Source organism: Pinus tabuliformis, chromosome 2_2 (genome assembly GCF_031772625.1).
Source record: "Pinus tabuliformis cultivar Carrire ecotype Pingquan chromosome 2_2, CPIR1, whole genome shotgun sequence".
Classification (NCBI taxonomy): domain Eukaryota; kingdom Viridiplantae; phylum Streptophyta; class Pinopsida; order Pinales; family Pinaceae; genus Pinus; species Pinus tabuliformis.
In genome coordinates, this window is record NC_142300.1 from 935,184,802 (window position 1) to 935,205,469 (window position 20,668).

At 40.2% G+C, this 20,668-nt stretch overlaps 1 protein-coding gene across 17 annotated transcripts in view; it reads left to right on the top strand.

Moving 5' to 3' along the window:
* The window catches only part of LOC149196225 (uncharacterized), a 126,713-nt gene that overhangs the window by 62,839 nt on the left and 43,206 nt on the right, over positions 1–20,668 (top strand). For 9 of the 17 annotated variants that reach the window (XM_089405472.1, XM_089405474.1, XM_089405480.1 and 6 more), the window contains 27 exons: positions 15,387–15,443; positions 15,558–15,707; positions 15,794–15,880; positions 15,973–16,104; positions 16,190–16,276; positions 16,365–16,496; positions 16,582–16,665; positions 16,759–16,890; positions 16,976–17,059; positions 17,148–17,279; positions 17,365–17,448; positions 17,542–17,673; positions 17,759–17,845; positions 17,918–18,049; positions 18,135–18,218; positions 18,312–18,443; positions 18,529–18,615; positions 18,704–18,835; positions 18,921–19,004; positions 19,098–19,229; positions 19,315–19,401; positions 19,490–19,621; positions 19,707–19,790; positions 19,884–20,015; positions 20,101–20,223; positions 20,325–20,456; positions 20,541–20,657. In XM_089405472.1, the coding sequence (XP_089261598.1) occupies positions 15,387–15,443; positions 15,558–15,707; positions 15,794–15,880; positions 15,973–16,104; positions 16,190–16,276; positions 16,365–16,496; positions 16,582–16,665; positions 16,759–16,890; positions 16,976–17,059; positions 17,148–17,279; positions 17,365–17,448; positions 17,542–17,673; positions 17,759–17,845; positions 17,918–18,049; positions 18,135–18,218; positions 18,312–18,443; positions 18,529–18,615; positions 18,704–18,835; positions 18,921–19,004; positions 19,098–19,229; positions 19,315–19,401; positions 19,490–19,621; positions 19,707–19,790; positions 19,884–20,015; positions 20,101–20,223; positions 20,325–20,456; positions 20,541–20,657 (2,970 nt within the window). The remainder of the gene's footprint in view (positions 1–15,386; positions 15,444–15,557; positions 15,708–15,793; positions 15,881–15,972; positions 16,105–16,189; positions 16,277–16,364; positions 16,497–16,581; positions 16,666–16,758; positions 16,891–16,975; positions 17,060–17,147; positions 17,280–17,364; positions 17,449–17,541; positions 17,674–17,758; positions 17,846–17,917; positions 18,050–18,134; positions 18,219–18,311; positions 18,444–18,528; positions 18,616–18,703; positions 18,836–18,920; positions 19,005–19,097; positions 19,230–19,314; positions 19,402–19,489; positions 19,622–19,706; positions 19,791–19,883; positions 20,016–20,100; positions 20,224–20,324; positions 20,457–20,540; positions 20,658–20,668) is intronic. The other 8 variants (XM_089405478.1, XM_089405473.1, XM_089405477.1 and 5 more) reach the window with 8 other exon arrangements.

Genomic DNA, 20,668 nt, shown 5'->3' on the forward strand with positions numbered 1-20,668 from the left:
TCTGAAGAAGATATCTTCCTTGCAGTAGTAGGTTCTGGTTGGGAGTTAAAGAAACTAAAATCTGACAAGGAAATGTTTCCCTAGCAAGGAAATCTGAGGTTGGAGAAGAAGAGAGTGACTACAAATAGAGAACCAAATTTAAAGAAGCCAAAGGCATGTACTGTTACTCCTTGTCATAAGAGAGATCTATGGTAGGTGGATAAACAAGGAGAGCCCTAAAAAGCAAAACCCAGACCTTGGTGTGCAAAACTGAGAATCTCTATATAGAGATAAACAAGTGTTGAAATGAATTAGAGTGGAACACTTGGTCCTGAATGATATATTGAGCTGAAGAATAAGGAACATAAAGATTCGTAAGAGGCCTGATAGTGAGGCTAAGAAACCAACTGATAAGAGTGCACACAGGAAAGGCAGAAAACCAAAGAGAGAAAACTAAGAGCAAAATGTAGTACACATTAGAAGTCCTGAATTTTATGGTGCTTTATACTTTTCAATAGTTTCCATTAAATAGGCTTAGGATATATAGAAACCATTTTTACAAAATTATAGCCTGCTCAATAGCTGGTGGAATGATCCTTTTAAGTATCTTTTTTGGCAAAGACACCAACTTCAATTATGATTTGAATGAAGTAATTATATGCTTAACTTATTCGATATATTTGGAGTTCAAGGCGTGTATGTGGACAAATCCATGTACCTTTTACATGTTGAAAATTTTTCGTATGCAGTTCCGTCACTTAAATGTGATGCTTTGTCTGTGATTCCTGCATGAGGTCACATAAACCATGTCTAAAAATTCAGGAGGACTGTCTGAATCTTCACCTATGATTATTCCCTCACCTGTGTTGGAAATTCAATTGCAAACATGAATTCCTGATCATGATAATTACTTGTGACTGTTATATAAGTTTTTCATTTATCCTTTACTTCATTCAATTAGGTCATCAAGCAATTATACAAGCACAATGCACAACAAAAGACAAGAAACAACAAAAATTAGGCCAGAGACCAGGGCAAAACCCACAAGGGTAAAACTCATCAATCCTTTTCTTATAGATTCTTTGTCAACAACAGAAATCCAAGTCAAACTAACCAGTGATCCAAGTGTCAAGTCAGCCCTCCAAACTGTCATATTTTGTCTATAAGATAGTTGTGAAAATTCCTAAGCCGGAATCCCTACTGAAGCAAACTGATGTTACTTTTCCTACTTGATTAAATCATGCAAGTTATTTGTTGTGTTCTATGGTAAATATCGAAGCAAATACATCTGCAGTCTTCACTTAATTTACATATATGCGAAAACAAAATACTGAGCAAGAAAGAAAAATACAACACATAGGACACAATTATTTTTGGACAAATAGTCCCCGGAAAAACCTAATGTGGGAAAACCGGTGCAGCAACTCTGAGGGTTTATTATTATGCAGGAGAAAATTTTGAGTACAATTCTAGGATGCTCCACTAGCAATCCAATACAGAGAATACTGAACAAAAGACTGGTGAAATGATCTCACCCTATCACTGGAGAATCAATGACTGATCCTGCTTCTCTGGAGGCTCTATGTCACCCTCTGCTTGGCCTCTGCGCAGAATTGTGTCACCTTGGGCAGTTTCTGTGTCACCCCTTCTGGGTATTACGCTGCCTCTTCTCTGGATCCTCTGCTGGCTAAGAAATCGACTTTCTGCCTCCCAGACTCACACCCTGGCTTCTGGCAACTGAACTTCGACTTCCCTCAGCAAGAACTCTACTTCTCCTCAAGGACAACGCTACCTCTGCGTCACACTGCATAGGCCAACGTCAACCTTCCTCTGGATGTCTTTCTGTTCTCCCTCTGTCTCGTACTCTTTGGAAATTCCTTTTGCCGGATTCTCACTGCCCCTCTGCTGCAAGATTTCCTCAATCGATTTTCCTCCTGAGAACTTCTCACTTCAAAAGATCGATTTTCTCAATCTCTCTGTGTTTTCCAAATGACCCTCAAGCCCCTTCTTATATCTTCCTGTTAGACAACCAACGACCTAGATTAAAACATAATCAAAGGCTCAGATCGTTTTGACTTGATCCATGGTTTTTTCTAGAAGTTTCACCCCTGATTAGATTAATACCCATTAATATTTTAATTTTCCTAAGTTTAGACTTAGGAACCCCATTAAAAATATTAATTATTTTAATAAAATCACTTTTGGATGGAATTTCCCAAAATGCTTTCTGGGTTCTTTGGAATACCTGTGACCAAGCCTCCCTGCAAAATTTGAGGCTTAGAGCACATCCGATGCTACCCCAAATCAACTCTCCCTCTCAATGAGGAATGTGTTCTAGCAATACACTACCTCCCTGCATACTGCTTTGACTCTAAAGCATCTTCTCTGCACAGCTGATGTCTGACCTGTTGTCCACCAACTACTGCGCTGCTGCTGCCACTATACTGCTGCCTTTGACACTACCACTACCATGCTACATCTGTACTGTAGCTCCCTCTCAAACGTTGCATCTGCTATGCTGCTAGCACTGGCACTGCTAACATTGCATCTGTACTACAACTTAGTTGCTAAGAGAAGCAACTGAAAACACCCAAATCTGGCAAGTATCCAGTGGATACTCCTCGTGCTGACATCTTGACTGCTACTAGTCCCACCGTTGCCTCCTGGCAATGCTGCCTCTTTGCGCTTCGCTGCTCAGTCTCTAGCTCTCCTAGCCACTGCATCTGTCGAATCAACACTCCATGGCACCAACTGAAACTCCACCATCCTGCTACTACTGATCATGGGCTCCCGTAGCAAGGTGACGATCCAAGAGGTGGGCTCCTCAGGGATCTTGCCCATCTGTAGCTCTATCGAACTATATTTCTCTATCAACCCAACTCCCTCCTAGAGGTATCTTGGCTGTCATGGCGAACTCCTCTTCAATCTTCGCAACTACAACCTTCGGATCATGCTTCTCATCCTTGTCCTTTTTCTTCAATGGACACTGTGATGAATAGTGGCCCACCTCGCCGCATCTGAAGCACTTTACCTTGGAGACGTCCTTTTTTCGTCTTTGTTGCCTTTGCTGTCCCTTCGATGCAAGGGATGCGTTATCCTCTTCCTCCACTTTGGGCTTCGACCCACCGCTGCTGCTGCTCTCGTCAAGTTTTACCTTGAGCAGGTCTCTCCTTAGCTCTTTTCATTTCAGAGTTGCCCACATTTGGTCCCATTTTGGTAATGCTGCTCTGCCCAAGATACTCTAGAAAAAGATTTGCCAATCATTCGAGACATAATTTAGAGCAAGTCTCACTAACTTCGAGTCTTGAGGTGTATGTCCCATAGCTGACAACTTATCACAGGTCTCCTTTAGTTTCGTGAGGAATGGATCCACTCGCTCCCCCTTCTGCATCTGAGCAGATCTCAACTTCTGCTCTAAGTACATCTTTCGCTGCTCGGAAGATCCCTGATACAATGTGGCCAAGGCATCCCACATCTCCTTAGTGGTCCCATTGCTTGCAATGTGGCAGACCACGTGATCCTTGACTCCATCCAGGATCATTCTCTTCGCCTTAGCCATCTCAGCCTTGTACTTCTTTAGCGAATCTGCCTCTGCCGGGACAACTGCCACATTATCAACATACACTTTGAGGGCATGCTCATCTAGAAGGAAAGTCATCCTAGCCTTCCAAATGGCATAGTTGGAAGCCCCGTCCAACCTGTCCTGATCCCTCAAGCCACTGGTTGCCATCTCCTCTGAAAAACTGTTGAACAACTCCCTCTTTCTCCCTACTGCGTAGCTCTTAGGCTGACTTACGCACTCCTTGATGGAGTTGGTAAGCTGCTGCTCCTCTGCTGCTCAACAATTGAGAAATCCTAATATCCTCGGTAAGAAATCACTGAGGGAGTATTCCCTCACTATGCTCCTTTTCTTTCTTTTGACGTCTTTTTAGCCCGACAAAGATGCCCCCTGAAAAATCTGTGTCCACCAACTGCTCCTCACGCTAAGGCTCAACGCTGCTCCTTCTGCTACGACAAAATTCAAATTAGAAGCTCTTTCTCTACTCGAAGAGAGACTACCTCGAATTTTCGACCCTCCGGTTAGAACTGTGCAAACCCTTTGGGGTTTTGACTTGCTACCTCCTGCAGCTTTTCGATTTCCCCTTTTGCTCAGCGTTGGGGTTTCTGGTTCTGCTCTTCTTGTCTCACCTGCACTAGCTCTAATACCATGTGAAAATTCCTAAGCTGGAATCCCTACTACAACAAACTGATGTTACTTCTCCTACTTGATTAAATCATGCAAGTTATTTACTATGTTCTATGGTAAATATTGAAGCAAATACATCTGCAACCTTCACTTAATTTACATATATGCGGAAGCAAAATACTGAGCAAGAAAGAAAATACAACACATAGGACACAATTATTTTTGGACAAATAGTACATGGAAAAACTCAATGCTGGAAAACCGGTGCAACAACTCTAAGGGTTTATTATTATGCAAGAGAAAATTATGAGTACATTTCTAGGCTGCTCAACTAGCAATCTGATATAGAGAGAATATTGAACAAAAGACTGGTGAAATGATCTCACCCTGTCAGTAGAGAATTAGTGACTGATCTTGCTACTCTAGAGGCTCTGCATCACCCTTTGCTTGGCCTCTGCGCAGAATTGTGTCACCCTGGGCAGTTTTTGCGTCACCCCTTCTGGGTATTACGCTGCCTCCTCTGGATCCTCTGGTGGCTGAGAAATCGACTTTCTGCCTCCCAGACTCACACCATGGCTTCTGGCAACTGAACTTCGACTTCCCTCAGCAGGAACCCTACTTCCCCTTAAGGACGGCGCTACCTCTACATCAACACTGTGTAGGCCAGCGTCAGCCTTCCTCTGGACCTCTTTCTGTTCTCCCTCTGCCTCATACTCTTCGGAAATTCCTTCTCCCGGATTCTCGCTGCCCCTCTGTTGCAGGGTCTCCTCAATTGATTTTCCTTCTGAGAACTTCTCACTTCAGAAAATCTATTTTCTCAATCTCTTTGTGTGTTTTCCAAATGACCCTCAAGCCCCTTATTATATCTTCCTGTTGGACAACCAACGACCTAGATTAAAACATAATCAAAGGCTCAGATCGTTTTGACTTGATCCATGGTTTTTTCTAGAATTTTCACCCCTGATTAGATTAATACCCATTAATATTTTGATTTTCCTAAGTTTAGTCTTAGGAACTCCATTAAAAATATTAATTATTATAATAAAATCACTTATGTGTGGAATTTCCCAAAACGCTTTCTAGGTTTTTTGGAATACCTGTGCCCAAGCCTCCCTGCAAAATTTGAGGCTTAGAGCACATCTGATACTACCCCAAATCAACAATAGTCAACCAATCTGCCACATGCCTGTCCTTAGACGCCTCGTCTCACAATGTTTTAGGTTGCTCACATTACACAGAAATAATAGTCTTCATGTACCTCATATTCAACAGAGATGGTAGTCTTCCTGTAGCTCTCATTACACAGAGATGATAGTCTTCCTATAGCTTGCATTACACAGAGATGATGGTCTTCTTGAATCTTGCATTACACAGAGATGATGTCTCAGGTAGCTCAGATGCACAAAAGTGTAGTCTCACAGAAAGCTCGGATCCACAAAGGTATAATGTCACAGAAAACTCGGATCAACATGAGCTATTCATAATGACTCTTCGAGATCTTCTCAAGTTGAAGGCTTCTATAAGAAAGGATCTAGATTGATAAGCATCGTCGATGATAACATCATCATAACTAGCATTGTCAAAATACCAAGGCCTTGACAAATAAGCTCTATCTCTCCACTAGATTAGAGCACAATGTTGGGAGGCGTTTAATAGGACACCATTGCCTCTCCGAGGTGCATACTCCACCTAGGTTCACCAAAGTATGTCCTCAGAGGATCATTTCCTAATCCATTGTCATAATACTTGACATAAGGAAATATCGGTCCCCTTGACCATTCTTATACTAGATCAATGTACTTGACTTACAACTATTAGTCTTTGTCACAGTACATGTCTCAAGAATGTCATTCTGTGATGCTTATCCAATCCACCATTCTCTTTATCTGTGTTCATGTACTAGACTTACAACTGTTAGTTCTGGGCATAGTACAAAACAATTGGAGAACAAGTTGTCCAACCTCACTCCCTCTCAACTTGGGAGGAGAAATCCACAAGCCCAAGCTTGTCTCAGAGGTACTCATACTTCCCTTACATCAGTTACCTGTTCATCCGTGGAGATCCATTGTAGCTTCTCGACTCCTATCTGCATCATATCTCGAATTGTAGTGTGCTTCGACCATCCAGGTTCTCTGATAGTTGCACAACTGTCATAAGTTCATCTTTTGTAATGTCTAATGCAACACAATTTTGCTCCTACTCACTCAAGGAACCATATCCAATCTTAAGCGAAAACTATTAGCACCTTTTCCTCATTAATCAACACTACTAGCCCAATTAGTACATTAGAGAACCAAATAGCTACCCGTAAAATGATGGATCAACAATATCAGAACTTCCTTAACTTCTGCTAATAGATGTTGCCATAGGTGTACAAGCCGTTGTTCCAAACTTCAGGAGAATCTTGATCACATTCTTCTTTTGATCAAGGAAGGATTTACCAAACTTCAAATCCCAAGTAGTAATGTATTGACCCAAGATCCTTCATGTCAACTTCTGCTTTCAGCTCTTTTGAAGGAAATACACTTTTCTTTAGCTCATGGGTCCTTTCTTACATTTGAGGAAAATGTCTTCATTGTGAACTTCTTTCTTTTACTATGAAAGGCTTTCTCGTATCTTGCTTCCATGCTTCCATCTAGTAAATGCTAGATCTTGACTCCTTGTCTTCTTGCTTTGCTACGTTCTTTCAATTTCTTTTTATCAGTTGCAATAGATCTGGTAGCATTCATCATGTACCTGCAATCCTCATTAGGAGGGAATCAAAGAACAAATATGATTAAGCAAAGTACAAGAAACTATCCAAAGATAAAGAAAATAGCAGTAATCAAAGATAGAATAGATAGAATCTTATCTTTGAGAACAATGTCGGCTCCCTTGTGACCTTTGAACTTCTTGTATCCATTTGCAATCAACTTCATTCATATCCTAATGATATCATTCCATCCTTGCACGATCTATGGTTTCTACTTTTAGGGAAATTAACCAATCCTAGGGTTTTGATTACAAACCCTAGAGTTTTCTTATTGATTGCTAGGGTTTATAAATCCTAGATATTTCAATGTCCAAAAATCCTAGAGTTTTCATGAAATCTTTTATGGTCATCAATTAGTCAGTGATCATTCTTGACTTTGCCAATATAAGAGCTCAACATTATATCTTAGTCTTTTGGAATGGACTCCATAATTCTTGGACATAACATCTTATCTCAACACCCAAATACAAGTAATACTTTAGGTATAGTCAATAGATGTATTGTAGAAGAGATGGTGTAGTATAAGGTTTGTAAAATATCTTGACCTTATCTGCCATTCCAGCTTCAAAGCTCCTTTTAACTCCCGCTGGCTTGGAGAGGATACCAAGAGTTTCATAACAAGTACTTCCTTTTAAGTGTTGATCTTAACTTGCTTTGGGTAACGAGTCCGATATGGGGTTCCTTCATAAGATATGTCACAACTGTTAGTTTTTTTGTAGCATCGGATGTGTTCTAGCCACAAAATTTGGTGGAGAGTCTAGAATGCATGAGATCTCCAAAGCCCATAAATCGGTTTTGGAAATTCCACCTAGAGATGACCTAATTAGATTATTAACCTACTTTTTTAATGTTTCCTAAGCCTAAACTTAGGAACACTGGTTAATTAATCAAAATTAATAAGTGAAGGTGAGAATTCTCTAGAAACTCACATGAATCTATCCAGAAATAATTTGAGCCATCGAATAAGATTTAATCTTGGCCATTGGAGTCCCAACAGGAAGATATAAGAAGGGATTGATGTGGTGATGGAGAACACACCAGTGCGGATATTCAGTTGCCCAAGTAGTTCGATTTTCTCAGTAGCAGAGACTCAGCAGAGAAGATAGAGCCAAAGGGTGAGTAGCAGGTGGCAAAGGAGGTCAACAACTTTTTCGGAGGAAGTATTCCGATTCCGGGAGAGGCAGTGAGAGGTTGTGCAAAATTCCTAGAGGGATTGCACAAGCACTGCCCAGAGGTTGACGCAGAAGGATCTGCATGTGGCTAGGGAGGCAGTTCCGGGGATAGAAATTAGCTATGGAGTGAAGGAAAATTCTCACAATAATTTTGCTAGTATTTTTTCTTTAGATCAGATCGCCAGTAGAGCATCTAAATTATTGTACTCAGATTTTCTGTTGAAGAATAATAATAAAACCCTCATCTGCTGCACCGGTTTTCCCGCATTGGGTTTTTTCTAGGGACAATTGTCCAAAAGTAATTGTGTCAATTTCATTGTGTGTGTGTGCTAGATTTTCTAAGTTTCTAGCGCTATTTTTCTTCCGCAATCTATTTCTGAAAATTGCAGTAGAGAATTATTCGTTGTTTGTGTGGGAAAATAAATTGTTAAATTAAATTAACAATTAGAAGAATAATTTCCAGTTGTTGCAATAGATAAAATTTTCACATGGTGTCAGAGCAATTATGATCAGGGGGGAAGCTCAAAAGTGATAGGCAGAAATCGACTAGATTCAGAGGGAGTTTGGCAACACGATTTCTAGATTTGAATAGAGGCTAGCTTAGCAGTTCAAACTGCTGGGTAGAGGGTTCGATTTTTGCTTTGTAGGTGGTAGGGAAAATTCGCAATGCCTGAAAGCAATTTCAATAGGCAGTAGAAACACCAGAACAGAAGTTCCAATGAAGCAGTTCAAACTTTCGTTGAGCAGATTCCTTGCTTGGACGCAAAGGGTTTTCCTTGTGGAAAAATAAATTCTTAAATTAAATTAACAATTAGAAGAATAATTTCCAGTTGCTGCAATAGATAAAATTTTCACATGGTGTCAAAGCAATTATGATCAGGTGGGAAGCTCAAAAGCGATAGGCAGAAATCGACTAGATTCAGAGGGAGTTTGGCAGCATGATTTCCAGATTTGCATAGAGGCTAGCTTAGTAGTTCAAACTGCTGGGTAGAGGGTTCGATTTTTGCTTTGTAGGTGGCAGGGAAAATTCGCAGTGCCTGAAAGCAATTTCGACAGGTAGAAGAAACACCGGAAAAGAAGTTCCAGTGAAGCAGATTAGACTTTCGCTGAGCAGATTCCTTACTTGGACACAAAGGGTTTTGCAGCAGTTTGGAGTTGCAGAATTAGCGTCAGGTGGAAAGAGGAATAACACACAGTAAATTCTTTAGTATGACCATGGACATAATTGATATTTAGGAGCCTTCAGATTTGTCTTCCAGGTTGGAGGATGAATTTGCTTGCTTGTCAGCATCAACTTCACAGGGTGTCTGGTATATAGACAGTGGAGCATCAACTCATATGAAAGGGGTTAGAGAATATTTCTCTAGCTACAAGGAGGGGCAGATGGACTTCCAGATTATGATGGGAAACAAAACGAAGCGTACTCCATTAGGGAGAGGTACCAACGATTTTCAGAGGGAGCAAGCACCAGCGCTAAAGATGTATTGCATGTGTTAGGATTGGGGGTGAACCTGATTTTAGTATCCCAGTTGCAAGACAAGGGATATGATATCCAGACAAGGGATATGATATCCACTTTGTAGGGAAGAAAGTGTTTGTCAAGCACTCAAGCTGGAAGAGGGTAAGACAGATTGGAATTCGAAGCAACAGATTGTATAGGTTGCAACTCGACTCTCCAATGGCAATAATAGGCTGTGACCGTAGCAGTGGGAGGAACTAAATGAGTTATGGCATAAGAGAATGGGACATCTACACCATGGAGCACTAAAGATGCTCAGGGAAACAGTAACAGGGGTTCCAGAACTTGGCACAGAACATGATGATGTGTGTAGAGGATGTGTACTTGGGAAGTATGCTAAGGCAACATTCTCAAGAAGTGACAAAAGAGTAGATGGCGTGTTAGGATATTTGTGGCTCGATGTGCACTAGAGCTATCACTGGTGCCGAATACTTCGTCACCTTTATTGATGACCATTTTAGAAAAACCTCGATCTACTTCTTGAAGACCAAAGATGAGGTGTTCGATCGTTTCAGAGAGTTTAAGCCTCTTGTGGAGAATGCGATAGGGAAGCAGATTAAGGTGGTTCGCTCAAATAATGGTGGAGAATATATTGATAAAGACATCACATATTTTTGTGCGAAGGAAGGCATCAGAAGAGGATGGACAACTCCGTATAATCCACAGCAGAATGGGGTAGCGGAGTGGAAAAACAGAACCGTAGTTGGGGTTGCAAAAGCTATGTTATATGACCAAGATTTTCCCATGTTTCTATGGGAAAAAGCATGTAACACGACAATATATATTCAGAACAAGACTACTTATAGAGCACTGGGAAAGAAAATGCTAGGAGTCTTCATAGGGAAGAATCTAGAAGTTCACTTCAGGATCTTTGGCAGCATTGCTTATTGCCACGTGCCAGATGAGAAGCACACCAAATTGGACCTGACTGCAGAGAAGGGGTTTCTCATTGGATATAGCGAGACCTCCAAGGCATATGGGATCTACATTCCTAACAATAGGAAAACTATAGTAAGACGGGACGTAAAGTTCATGGAAGATTGAGCTTTCAAGAGATCTCGTGAGATGCCCGCAAGTGATCAAAATCAGCCAGCTGAAGCTCCATTGGTCTAACAATAGGGGTAGCCAGTGGGACCACCAGTGGGACAGTCACAGGGATCTAGTGCAATAACCAACACTAGCATTTCCTCAGGAGCAGGGAATCCAATGAGATCTCAGGAAATGGAGTAGCAGGGGCAAGATGAGGAGGAGCTGGTAGAACCTCCCACTACTAGTGGTCAAGCCAACAGAGAGGTTCGTTAGACATTGAGAGATGCAAAGGAGTTTGTTGGAGCTCCTAGGACGAGCAAAAGAGAGCCTGACAGATATTAAGCATTGGTAGCTCAGGTTGCAGAACCTTCCAACTTTCAGGAAGCCGTACAACAAGTGTGGGTAGGTGCCATGGTAGAAGAATACAACTCTTATTATGACAAATGATGTTTGGGAGGTGGTGCTAAGGCTTAAGGACAGGTCAGTTGTAGGTTCTCGATGGATCTACAAGATCAAGTATGCTGCAAATGGCAGAGTGGAGAAGTACAAGGATAGGTTTGTGGCAAAGGGGTATGCACAGAAAGAAGGGATAGATTATGAGGAGACCTTTTTCTAGATACACCTCTATTCGGTCAATTATATCTGTAATAGCTCAGATGGGATGGCAGATTCACCAGATGGACGTCAAGACAACATTCTTGAATGGGGTGATAGAGGAAGAGGTGTACATTGAATAGCCAGAGGGCTTTGAGACTCATTAGAGGTGCACTCATGTGTGTATATTGAAGAAAGCTTTATACGGGCTCAAGCAGGCTCCCAGGGCATATTATGGTCGGATCGAAAGCTACTTGCAGCAGATGGGATTCGTCAAGAGTGACGCAGATCCCAACCTTTCTATTTGATGGTAGAGGGTGAGCCACTCATCCTAATATTGTATGTGGATGATCTCTTCTTGACAAGATCATCAGGGCTCATAGAGGATTGCAAGAGGAACCTGGTAACAGAGTTTGATATGAAGGATTTGGGGTTGATGCACTATTTCCTAAGATTGGAAGTGTGGCAGAAGGACGGGGAGATCTTCCTTGGGCAAGGAAGATACACTACAAACATTTTGAAGAGATTCAGAATGTAGGATTGTAGACCCATGTCTATGCCCATGATCACCAACTGGAAGAAAATAGATGCATCAGATGACAAGGATGTCGACCCCACCTTGTATAGACAACTTATCGGTTCTCTCATGTATCTGGTCAACACTAGGCCAGATATTTGCTTCACAGTCAATACCCTTAGTCAGTTTATGGTAGAACCAAAGAGGGTACATTAGGCAACAACGAGGCATATTTTGAGGTATGTGCGCAACACAATTGAGTATGGGTTGAGATATACCTGAGGGGATGATGTCAGACTATGTGGATTCACAGATGCAGATTGGGCAGGCAGTTCAGTGGATAGGAAAAGTACCTTTGGGTACTGCTTCAATTTGGATCAAGGATGGTTTCTTGGTGTAGTAGGAAGTAGAAGTCAGTAGCACTGAGCTCTGCAGAAGCAGAGTATATGGCAGCAAGCACAACTACGTGCAAAGCTATATGGCTTCGGAAGTTGCTAGTAAGCTTGTTCAGGTAGAGGATGGAGGCGACCAATGTCTACTGTGATAATCAGAGTTGCATTAAGCTCTTTGAGAATCCAGTGTTTCATGATAGGTCGAAACACATAGATATTCAGTGTCATTTCATCAGAGATTGTGTACAACGTGGAGCGGTCCAGCTACAGTATGTTCCCACAAAAGAGCAGGTTGCAGATATACTCACGAAAGCTCTAGGGAGAGCTAAGTTCGTCTATTTCAGAGAACAGATGGGTATGGTGGAGAACCCATTTCAGTAGCAGGGACAAATTATTTCAGATGCTTCTCAGTTGCAGTAGTTGTAGTTGCAGCAACAACAAATGAGAGGTAGTTGCAGTGTTGGCAGCAATATAGCAGTGTCAGCAGTAGCACAGATGCAGCATCAAAGTTACGCAGTGGTTGGTGGGTAGTATAGCAAGACATCAACAACGTGATGTGAGGTGATACAAAGATAGGGTGTTGTGGTAGCATGAGCAGCACTAGAGAGCACACAATCCTCGCTAAGAGGGAGTGTTAGTTTCTGTAGCATCAGATGTGTTCTAGCCACGAAATTTGGTGGAGAGGTTAGAATGCATGATATCTCGAAAACCCAGAAATCGTTTTTGGAAATTCCACCTAGAGATGACTTAATTAGATTATTAGCTTATTTTTTAATGTTTCCGAAGTCTAAACTTAGGAAGACTAGTTAAGTAATCATAATGAATTAAGTCAAGGTGAGAATTTTCTAGAAACTCACATGGATCGATCCAGAAATGATTTGAGCCATCAATTAAGATTCAATCTTGGCCGTTGGCAAAGTTACTTGGGAGTGGGAGCGACATTTTCAGAAGCTTCTGGTTCGGGAGCGAATCGGGGAGCGAATTTTTATATAATATATATATTTTTATATTTTGATGCATATATGTCAACAAAAACATGTAGAATGATGAATTAGATATAAAAAACATAAAAACATAGATTGAACCATATAACATCAATCATCTAGAAGTTATAATCTTCATCAACTATGTCCACAAGTTAGTAACATACAACATATTGAGTCTCATGATTCATCAATCTTAAAATTTTAAGCTTTCAAAATTCAATATATAACATTTATCATCATTGATCACCAAAGTTGTATTTGTAAGCTAAGTGTAACCATTACAACAAAGAATATCCTACATGAAATGAAATGAAATAACTTTCAACTTTCACGAAGCATCATATTCATAATTCATTACCAATGACTTATAATTGCCAACTTCAAACTTAAGTTGTCATATATTGTTTACAAAAAATATCATAATAAATATGAAAGAGTCAACAATTATAAAAACTACTAGAAACTAGAAATGACAAGTAAATCTATTATCTATTGCTAATGCTTGGGCCCAGGGTTGGAATTTGACGGGCAAATTGCCCGTCATGGGGTGATTTGCCCTTCAAATACAGGTTAAAAAATTACAAAACTGTCAAAAATTGTTTTGAAACTATGAAAACAGGTTAGAAACTCTGAAAAACTTCAAATTTGACGGGCTGGTCTTTTTTGAAATTCCAACCCTGCTTGGGCCTCTTGCCGCCACAAGAAATGTCTAATTTTTGAGTCTTGTAGGAAAATCAGGATCTTTGTCATTAATATCACCCTCTAAGTATTAATATCCAGAGGTATCTTTGTCATTACCTCTGGATCTGTATAGGGGAGCGAACAGGAGTGGTCAAGGAGCGAATGCTCCCTCGTTCGCTCCCGAAAAACTAGGGAGCAATTTTTTTTAAAGGAGTGTGCTCCTGAGGTTGCTCTGGACCCGCTCCCGAGCAGAGCATGCTTTGGGAACGGATTCGGTGGGGGGGAGGGGGCACTACCCCACAACGCTGGCACAAACAGATGTCCAAAGGGGCCTGCGTGGACTGTCAAATCTGGGCAGCATGTGATCTTGTAGGGGCAACGTGTGAACAAGTGGAGAGAAGGGGAGACAACCCCCACTAAACTCTGTGCTAACTCAGCCCTCCAATCAGTTGGCTGATCCCACATTTAAGCTGAATTCATCCTTGAAATCTGTGCCCACTAAAGGAAGATAACTCAGCCTCCACATGTGCAATTCGGCCTCCTTGACTGGTAGTCAATGGGCAGCAAACTTGGCCCCGTTAGGAGGCCTCCAAATCACCATTCAACTCACTCTTATTTGCCAAATCACTCCACTTGACTAGTGGTAACCTTTAGTCAACTCAAAACATGTTTCTGGGCTGTCTCCAGTTATTTAATTTTGAATTTTCTTGTCTTTTCCTCGCTTTTCTAGTAAAAATGAATTTTGCCAAGGAAAGATCAATTATTTGCACCCCAAAGTGGATACTTGGATAATGTTGGTACTTTGATTATGAATTTTGAGTGCTCACATGCCATACAACATTTCCTAGTGCCACTTTTTAACTTATTACATACAAATTAATTAAAAATTCCTGTTATGCGGGAAATTTTTAATTATTTAAAAATCCTAAATATAGCTAATGCAATTCCATAAGATTCTGGATAATTACTAGCATGTTAATATACGTTGATCCTAGACTTAGAAAACACACCCAAGGCCCAGTTATTAGGACACAGCCCAGCTTTGGAGGTTTTATGAGTGAAAAAATTCAATTAGTTATTTATTGCTAAAAAACAACAAATAATTAATTAAGTGAAAAATTTAAAAAACACTCTGGAGCGACTTCCTTAGTAACTAGGTCCCAAGGGTCTAAGTCTATTACTTAAGTTCATCATGATAGTGTCATTTTATACAATTCCCCCATGGGGGTACAGAATTTGCATAAAGAGAAGAAGATAGAAGCGAGAGAAGAATGGGCAAGATTTGCCCTGATGCCTTTTGAAATTCAAAAATTTTAGTTGGTGCTCTGTCCACTGGGGAATGGAGTCTAGTTCCCTGCTAGGTACATCTGAGCAGGTAACAGTGCCTATGGAACAGATGTGCTATATTAATAATTTAATGGAAGGCTTATAATTCACAGAAGACAGAATACCATACAGCGATGTATTTAAGAAGCATATATCTTCTTTGAGAATGATGGTCATGTCGTGTACAAAAGAAATGAATGTGATTCACTAACATCTATGATTGGTGTTGCTGATTTGTTTTCATTCTTTGCAGGGACTGTTTCTTCACCAACTAGCCTTCCATCTGAACCAGTTAAAGAAGCACCTTCAAGTATATTTCCATCCCATGCACACCATCATAATATGCGAGGAAGATCTATGTTCCTTTCGAGATTTTTAAATATTCACCTTGAAATAATGTAACTGACATTTGGTTATGTTTGAGTGATTCCTATTTTTGAAGGGTCAGTTGCTTCTTCTCCAAGCATTTTTCCATCTGAACCACCTCAGAAGAAACCAAGTGTACCCTTGGCAGCATGGGCAAAGAACATATCAAAGGGACAAGCACCGGTAGCTTTTGCACCTAGGATTCAAGGTCTGAAACTTTCTATTTCTTAGAACACAGGAAAACTTATGATTATGTTTCTATAAACTTATTACTCTCTGTTTTACATTTTGCAGAGCATGTTATTCCTCCAATCAACCCACCCTCCAAATCCCCCATAGTGTACTCAGGAGGATCCCATGCAAACCATCATAATATGCGAGGTAGATATATGTTGCTTTTGAGATTTTTAAATTGTCATCCTGAAAGAATGCAACCAACACTTGGTTATGTTTGAGTCATTCCTATTTTGCAGGGTCGGTTGCTTCTTCTCCAGTCACTTTTCCTACCGAACCACCTCAGAAGAAACCAAGTGTACCTTTGGCATCATGGCCAAAGAACATATCAAGGGGACAGGCACCAGTTTTCTTTGCACCTAGGATTCAAGGTCTGAAATTTTCCAGTCCTTAGAATACAGGTAAAATTATGATTATGTTCCTATCAACTCATAACTCTCTGTTTTAATTTCGCAGAGCATGTTACTCCTCCAATCAGCCTGCCCTCCAAACCCTCCATGGAGTACCCAGGAAGACCCCATGCTCACCATCATAATATGCGAGGTAGATATATGTTCCTCTGGGATTTTTAAATTTTCATCCTGAATGTAATCAGCATTTGGTTATGTTTGAATGATTTCTATTTTTGTAGGGTCAGTTGCTTCTTCTCCCAGCATTTTTCCTTCTGAACCACCTCAGAAGAAGCCAACTGTACCTTTGGCAGAATGGCCAAAGAATATATCAAAGGGACAAGCACCAATAGCTTTTGCACCTAGGATTCAAGGTCTGAAAATTTCTATCCTTAGAACACTGGAAATATTATGATTATTTTACTATAAACTCATTACTTTCTGTTTTAAATTATGCAGAGCATGTTATCCCTTCAATCAGCCCATCCTCGAAATCCCCCATGTACGTAGGAAGATCTCATGTACACCATCATATTACGCGAGGTAGATATATGTTGCTTTTGAAGTTTTCAAAATTTCTTCCTGAAAGAATGTAAATAACATTTGGTTATGTTTGAGTGTTTCCTATTTCTGTAGGTTCTGTTGCTTCTTCTCCAAACATTTTTCCTTCTGAACCACCTCAGAACAAACCAAGTGTACCGTTGGCAGCACGGCCAAAGAACATATCAAAGGGACAAGTACCAGTGGCTTTTGCACCTAGTATTCAAGGTATGAAACTTTCTATTCTTTAGAATACAGGAAAAATTATGATTATTTTTCTATAAATCATCACTTTTTGTTTTAAATTTTGCAGAGCATGTTACTCCAATCAGCCTGCCCTCCGAACCCTCCATGGAGTACCCAGGAAGATCCCATGCACACCATCATAATATGCAAGGTAGATATATGTTCCTCTGGGATTTTTAAATTTTCGTCCTGAATGTAACCAGCATTTGGTTATGTTTGAATGATTTCTATTTTTGTAGGGTCAGTTGCTTCTTCTCCCAGCATTTTTCCTTCTGAACCACCTCAGAAGAAGCCAACTGTACCTTTGGCAGAATGGCCAAAGAATATATCAAAGGGACAAGCACCAATAGCTTTTGCACCTAGGATTCAAGGTCTGAAACTTTCTATCCTTAGAACACTGGAAATATTATGATTATTTTACTATAAACTCATTACTTTCTGTTTTAAATTATGCAGAGCATGTTATCCCTTCAATCAGCCCACCCTCGAAATCCCCCATGTATGCACGAAGATCTCATGTACACCATCATATTGCGCGAGGTAGATATATGTTGCTTTTGAAGTTTTCAAAATTTCTTCCTGAAAGAATGTAAATAACATTTGGTTATGTTTGAGTGTTTCCTATTTCTGTAGGTTCTGTTGCTTCTTCTCCAAGCATTTTTCCTTCTGAACCACCTCAGAACAAACCAAGTGTACCGTTGGCAGCACGGCCAAAGAACATATCAAAGGGACAAGTACCAGTGGCTTTTGCACCTAGTATTCAAGGTCCGAAACTTTCTATTCTTTAGAATACAGGAAAAATTATGATTATTTTTCTATAAATCATCACTTTTTGTTTTAAATTTTGCAGAGCATGTTACTCCTCCAATCAGCCTGCCCTCCAAACCCTCCATGGAGTACCCAGGAAGATCCCATGCACACCATCATAATATGCGAGGTAGATATATGTTCCTCTGGGATTTTTAAATTTTCATCCTGAATGTAACCAGCATGATTTCTATTTTTGTAGGGTCAGTTGCTTCTTCTCCCAGCATTTTTCCTTCTGAACCACCTCAGAAGAAGCCAACTGTACCTTTGGCAGAATGGCCAAAGAATATATCAAAGGGGCAAGCACCAATGGCTTTTGCACCTAGGATTCAAGGTCTGAAACTTTCTATCCTTAGAACACTGGAAATATTATGATTATGTTACTATAAACTCATTACTCTCTGTTTTAAATTATGCAGAGCATGTTATCCCTTCAATCAGCCCACCCTCAAAATCCCCCATGTACTCAGGAAGATCTCATGTACACCATCATATTACGCGAGGTAGATATATGTTGCTTTTGAAGTTTTCAAAATTTCTTCCTGAAAGAATGTAAACAACATTTGGTTATGTTTGAGTGTTTCCTATTTCTGTAGGTTCTGTTGCTTCTTCTCCAAACATTTTTCCATCTGAACCACCTCAGAACAAACCAAGTGTACCGTTGGCAGCACAGCCAAAGAACATATCAAAGGGACAAGTACCAGTGGCTTTTGGACCTAGTATTCAAGGTCTGAAACTTTCTATTCTTTAGAATACAGGAAAAATTATGATTATTTTTCTATAAATCATCACTTTTTGTTTTAAATTTTGCAGAGCATGTTACTCCTCCAAACAGCCTGCCTTCCAAACCCTCCATGGAGTACCCAGGAAGATCCCATGCACACCATCATAACATGCGAGGTAGATATATGTTCCTCTGGGATTTTTAAATTTTCATCCTGAATGTAACCAGCATTTGGTTATGTTTGAATGATTTCTATTTTTGTAGGGTCACTTGCTTCTTCTCCCAGCATTTTTCCTTCTGAACCGCCACAGAAGAAGCCAACTGTACCTTCGGCAGAATGGCCAAAGAATATATCAAAGGGACAAGCACCAATAGCTTTTGCACCTAGGATTCAAGGTCTGAAACTTTCTATCCTTAGAACACTGGAAATATTATGATTATGTTACTATAAACTCATTATTTTCTGCTTTAAATTATGCAGAGCATGTTATCCCTTCAATCAGCCCACCCTCGAAATCCCCCATGTACTCAGGAAGATCTCATGTACACCATCATATTACACGAGGTAGATATATGTTGCTTTTGAAGTTTTCAAAATTTCTTCCTGAAAGAATGTAAACAACATTTGGTTATGTTTGAGTGTTTCCTATTTCTGTAGGTTCTGTTGCTTCTTCTCCAAGCATTTTTCCTTCTGAACCACCTCAGAACAAACCAAGTGTACCGTTGGCAGCACGGCCAAAGAACATATCAAAGGGACAAGTACCAGTGGCTTTTGGACCTAGTATTCAAGGTCTGAAACTTTCTATTCTTTAGAATACAGGAAAAATTATGATTATTTTTCTATAAACTCATTACACTCTGTTTTAATTTTGCAGAGCATTTTACTCCTCCAATCAGCCTGCCCTCCAAACCCCCCATGGAGTACCCAGGAAGATACCATGCACACCATCATAATATGCGAGGTAGATATATGTTCCTCTGGGATTTTTAAATTTTCATCCTGAATGTAACAAACATTTGGTTATGTTTGAATGATTTCTATTTTTGTAGGGTCAGTTGCTTCTTCTCCCAGCATTTTTCCTTCTGAACCACCTCAGAAGAAGCCAACTGTACCTTTGCCAGAATGGCCAAAGAATATATCAAAGGGACAAGCACCAATAGCTTTTCCACCTAGGATTCAAGGTCTGAAACTTTCTATCCTTAGAACACTGGAAATATTATGATTATGTTACTATAAACTCATTACTTTCTGTTTTAAATTATGCAGAGCATGTTATTCCTTCAATCAGCCCACCCTCGAAATCCACCATGTACTCAGGGAGATCTCATGTACACCATCATATTATGCGAGGTAGATATATGTTGCTTTTGAAGTTTTCAAAATTTCATCCTGAAAGAATGTAAACAACATTTGGTTATGTTTGAGTGTTTCCTATTTCTGTAGGTTCTGTTGCTTCTTCTCCAAGCATTTTTCCTTCTGAACCACCTCAGAACAAACCAAGTGTACCGTTGGCAGCACGGCCAAAGAACATATCAAAGGGACAAGTACCAGTGGCTTTTCCACCTAGTATTCAAGGTCTGAAACTTTCTATTCTTTAGAATACAGGAAAAAATATGATTATTTTTCTATAAATCGTCATTTTTTGTTTTAAATTTTGCAGAGCATCGCATTCCTCCCATCAGCCTACCCTCCAAACCTCCCACAGAGTACCCAGGAAGACCTGAGTCAGCCCCATCCATAGCATTTCATTCCCCCAAATATCATCGAGGGAAAAATGTGCAGGGTAGATAAATGGTTCTTTCCAGATTTAAATATATATAGATTTCATCATGAAAAACTATAGCTGACTTTTGGCAATGGCTGAGTGATTGCTTTTTTATGTAGGACCAGTTACCTCTTCTCCAAGCATTTTTCCCTCTGTACCACATCAAAAGAAACCAAGTATACCTGTTGCAGCACAGCCAAGGAGCAGATTAAAGAGGCAAACACCAGGTGCATTGGCACCTAAGAATCAAGGTCTCAGAGATATTTCCTTTCTTGGAAAACAGAATTATGTTCATGTTTCTATAAAGTCATCACAATCTGTTGTTAATTTTGCAGAGCCTGTTGCTCCTTCAATCAGCGTGCCCACAGAACCCTCCATTGAGTATCCAGGGACACCTGAGACATCCCCATTAATAAGGGTTCACTCCCCTCCTAATAATCAGAACGTGAAAGGTACATATTTA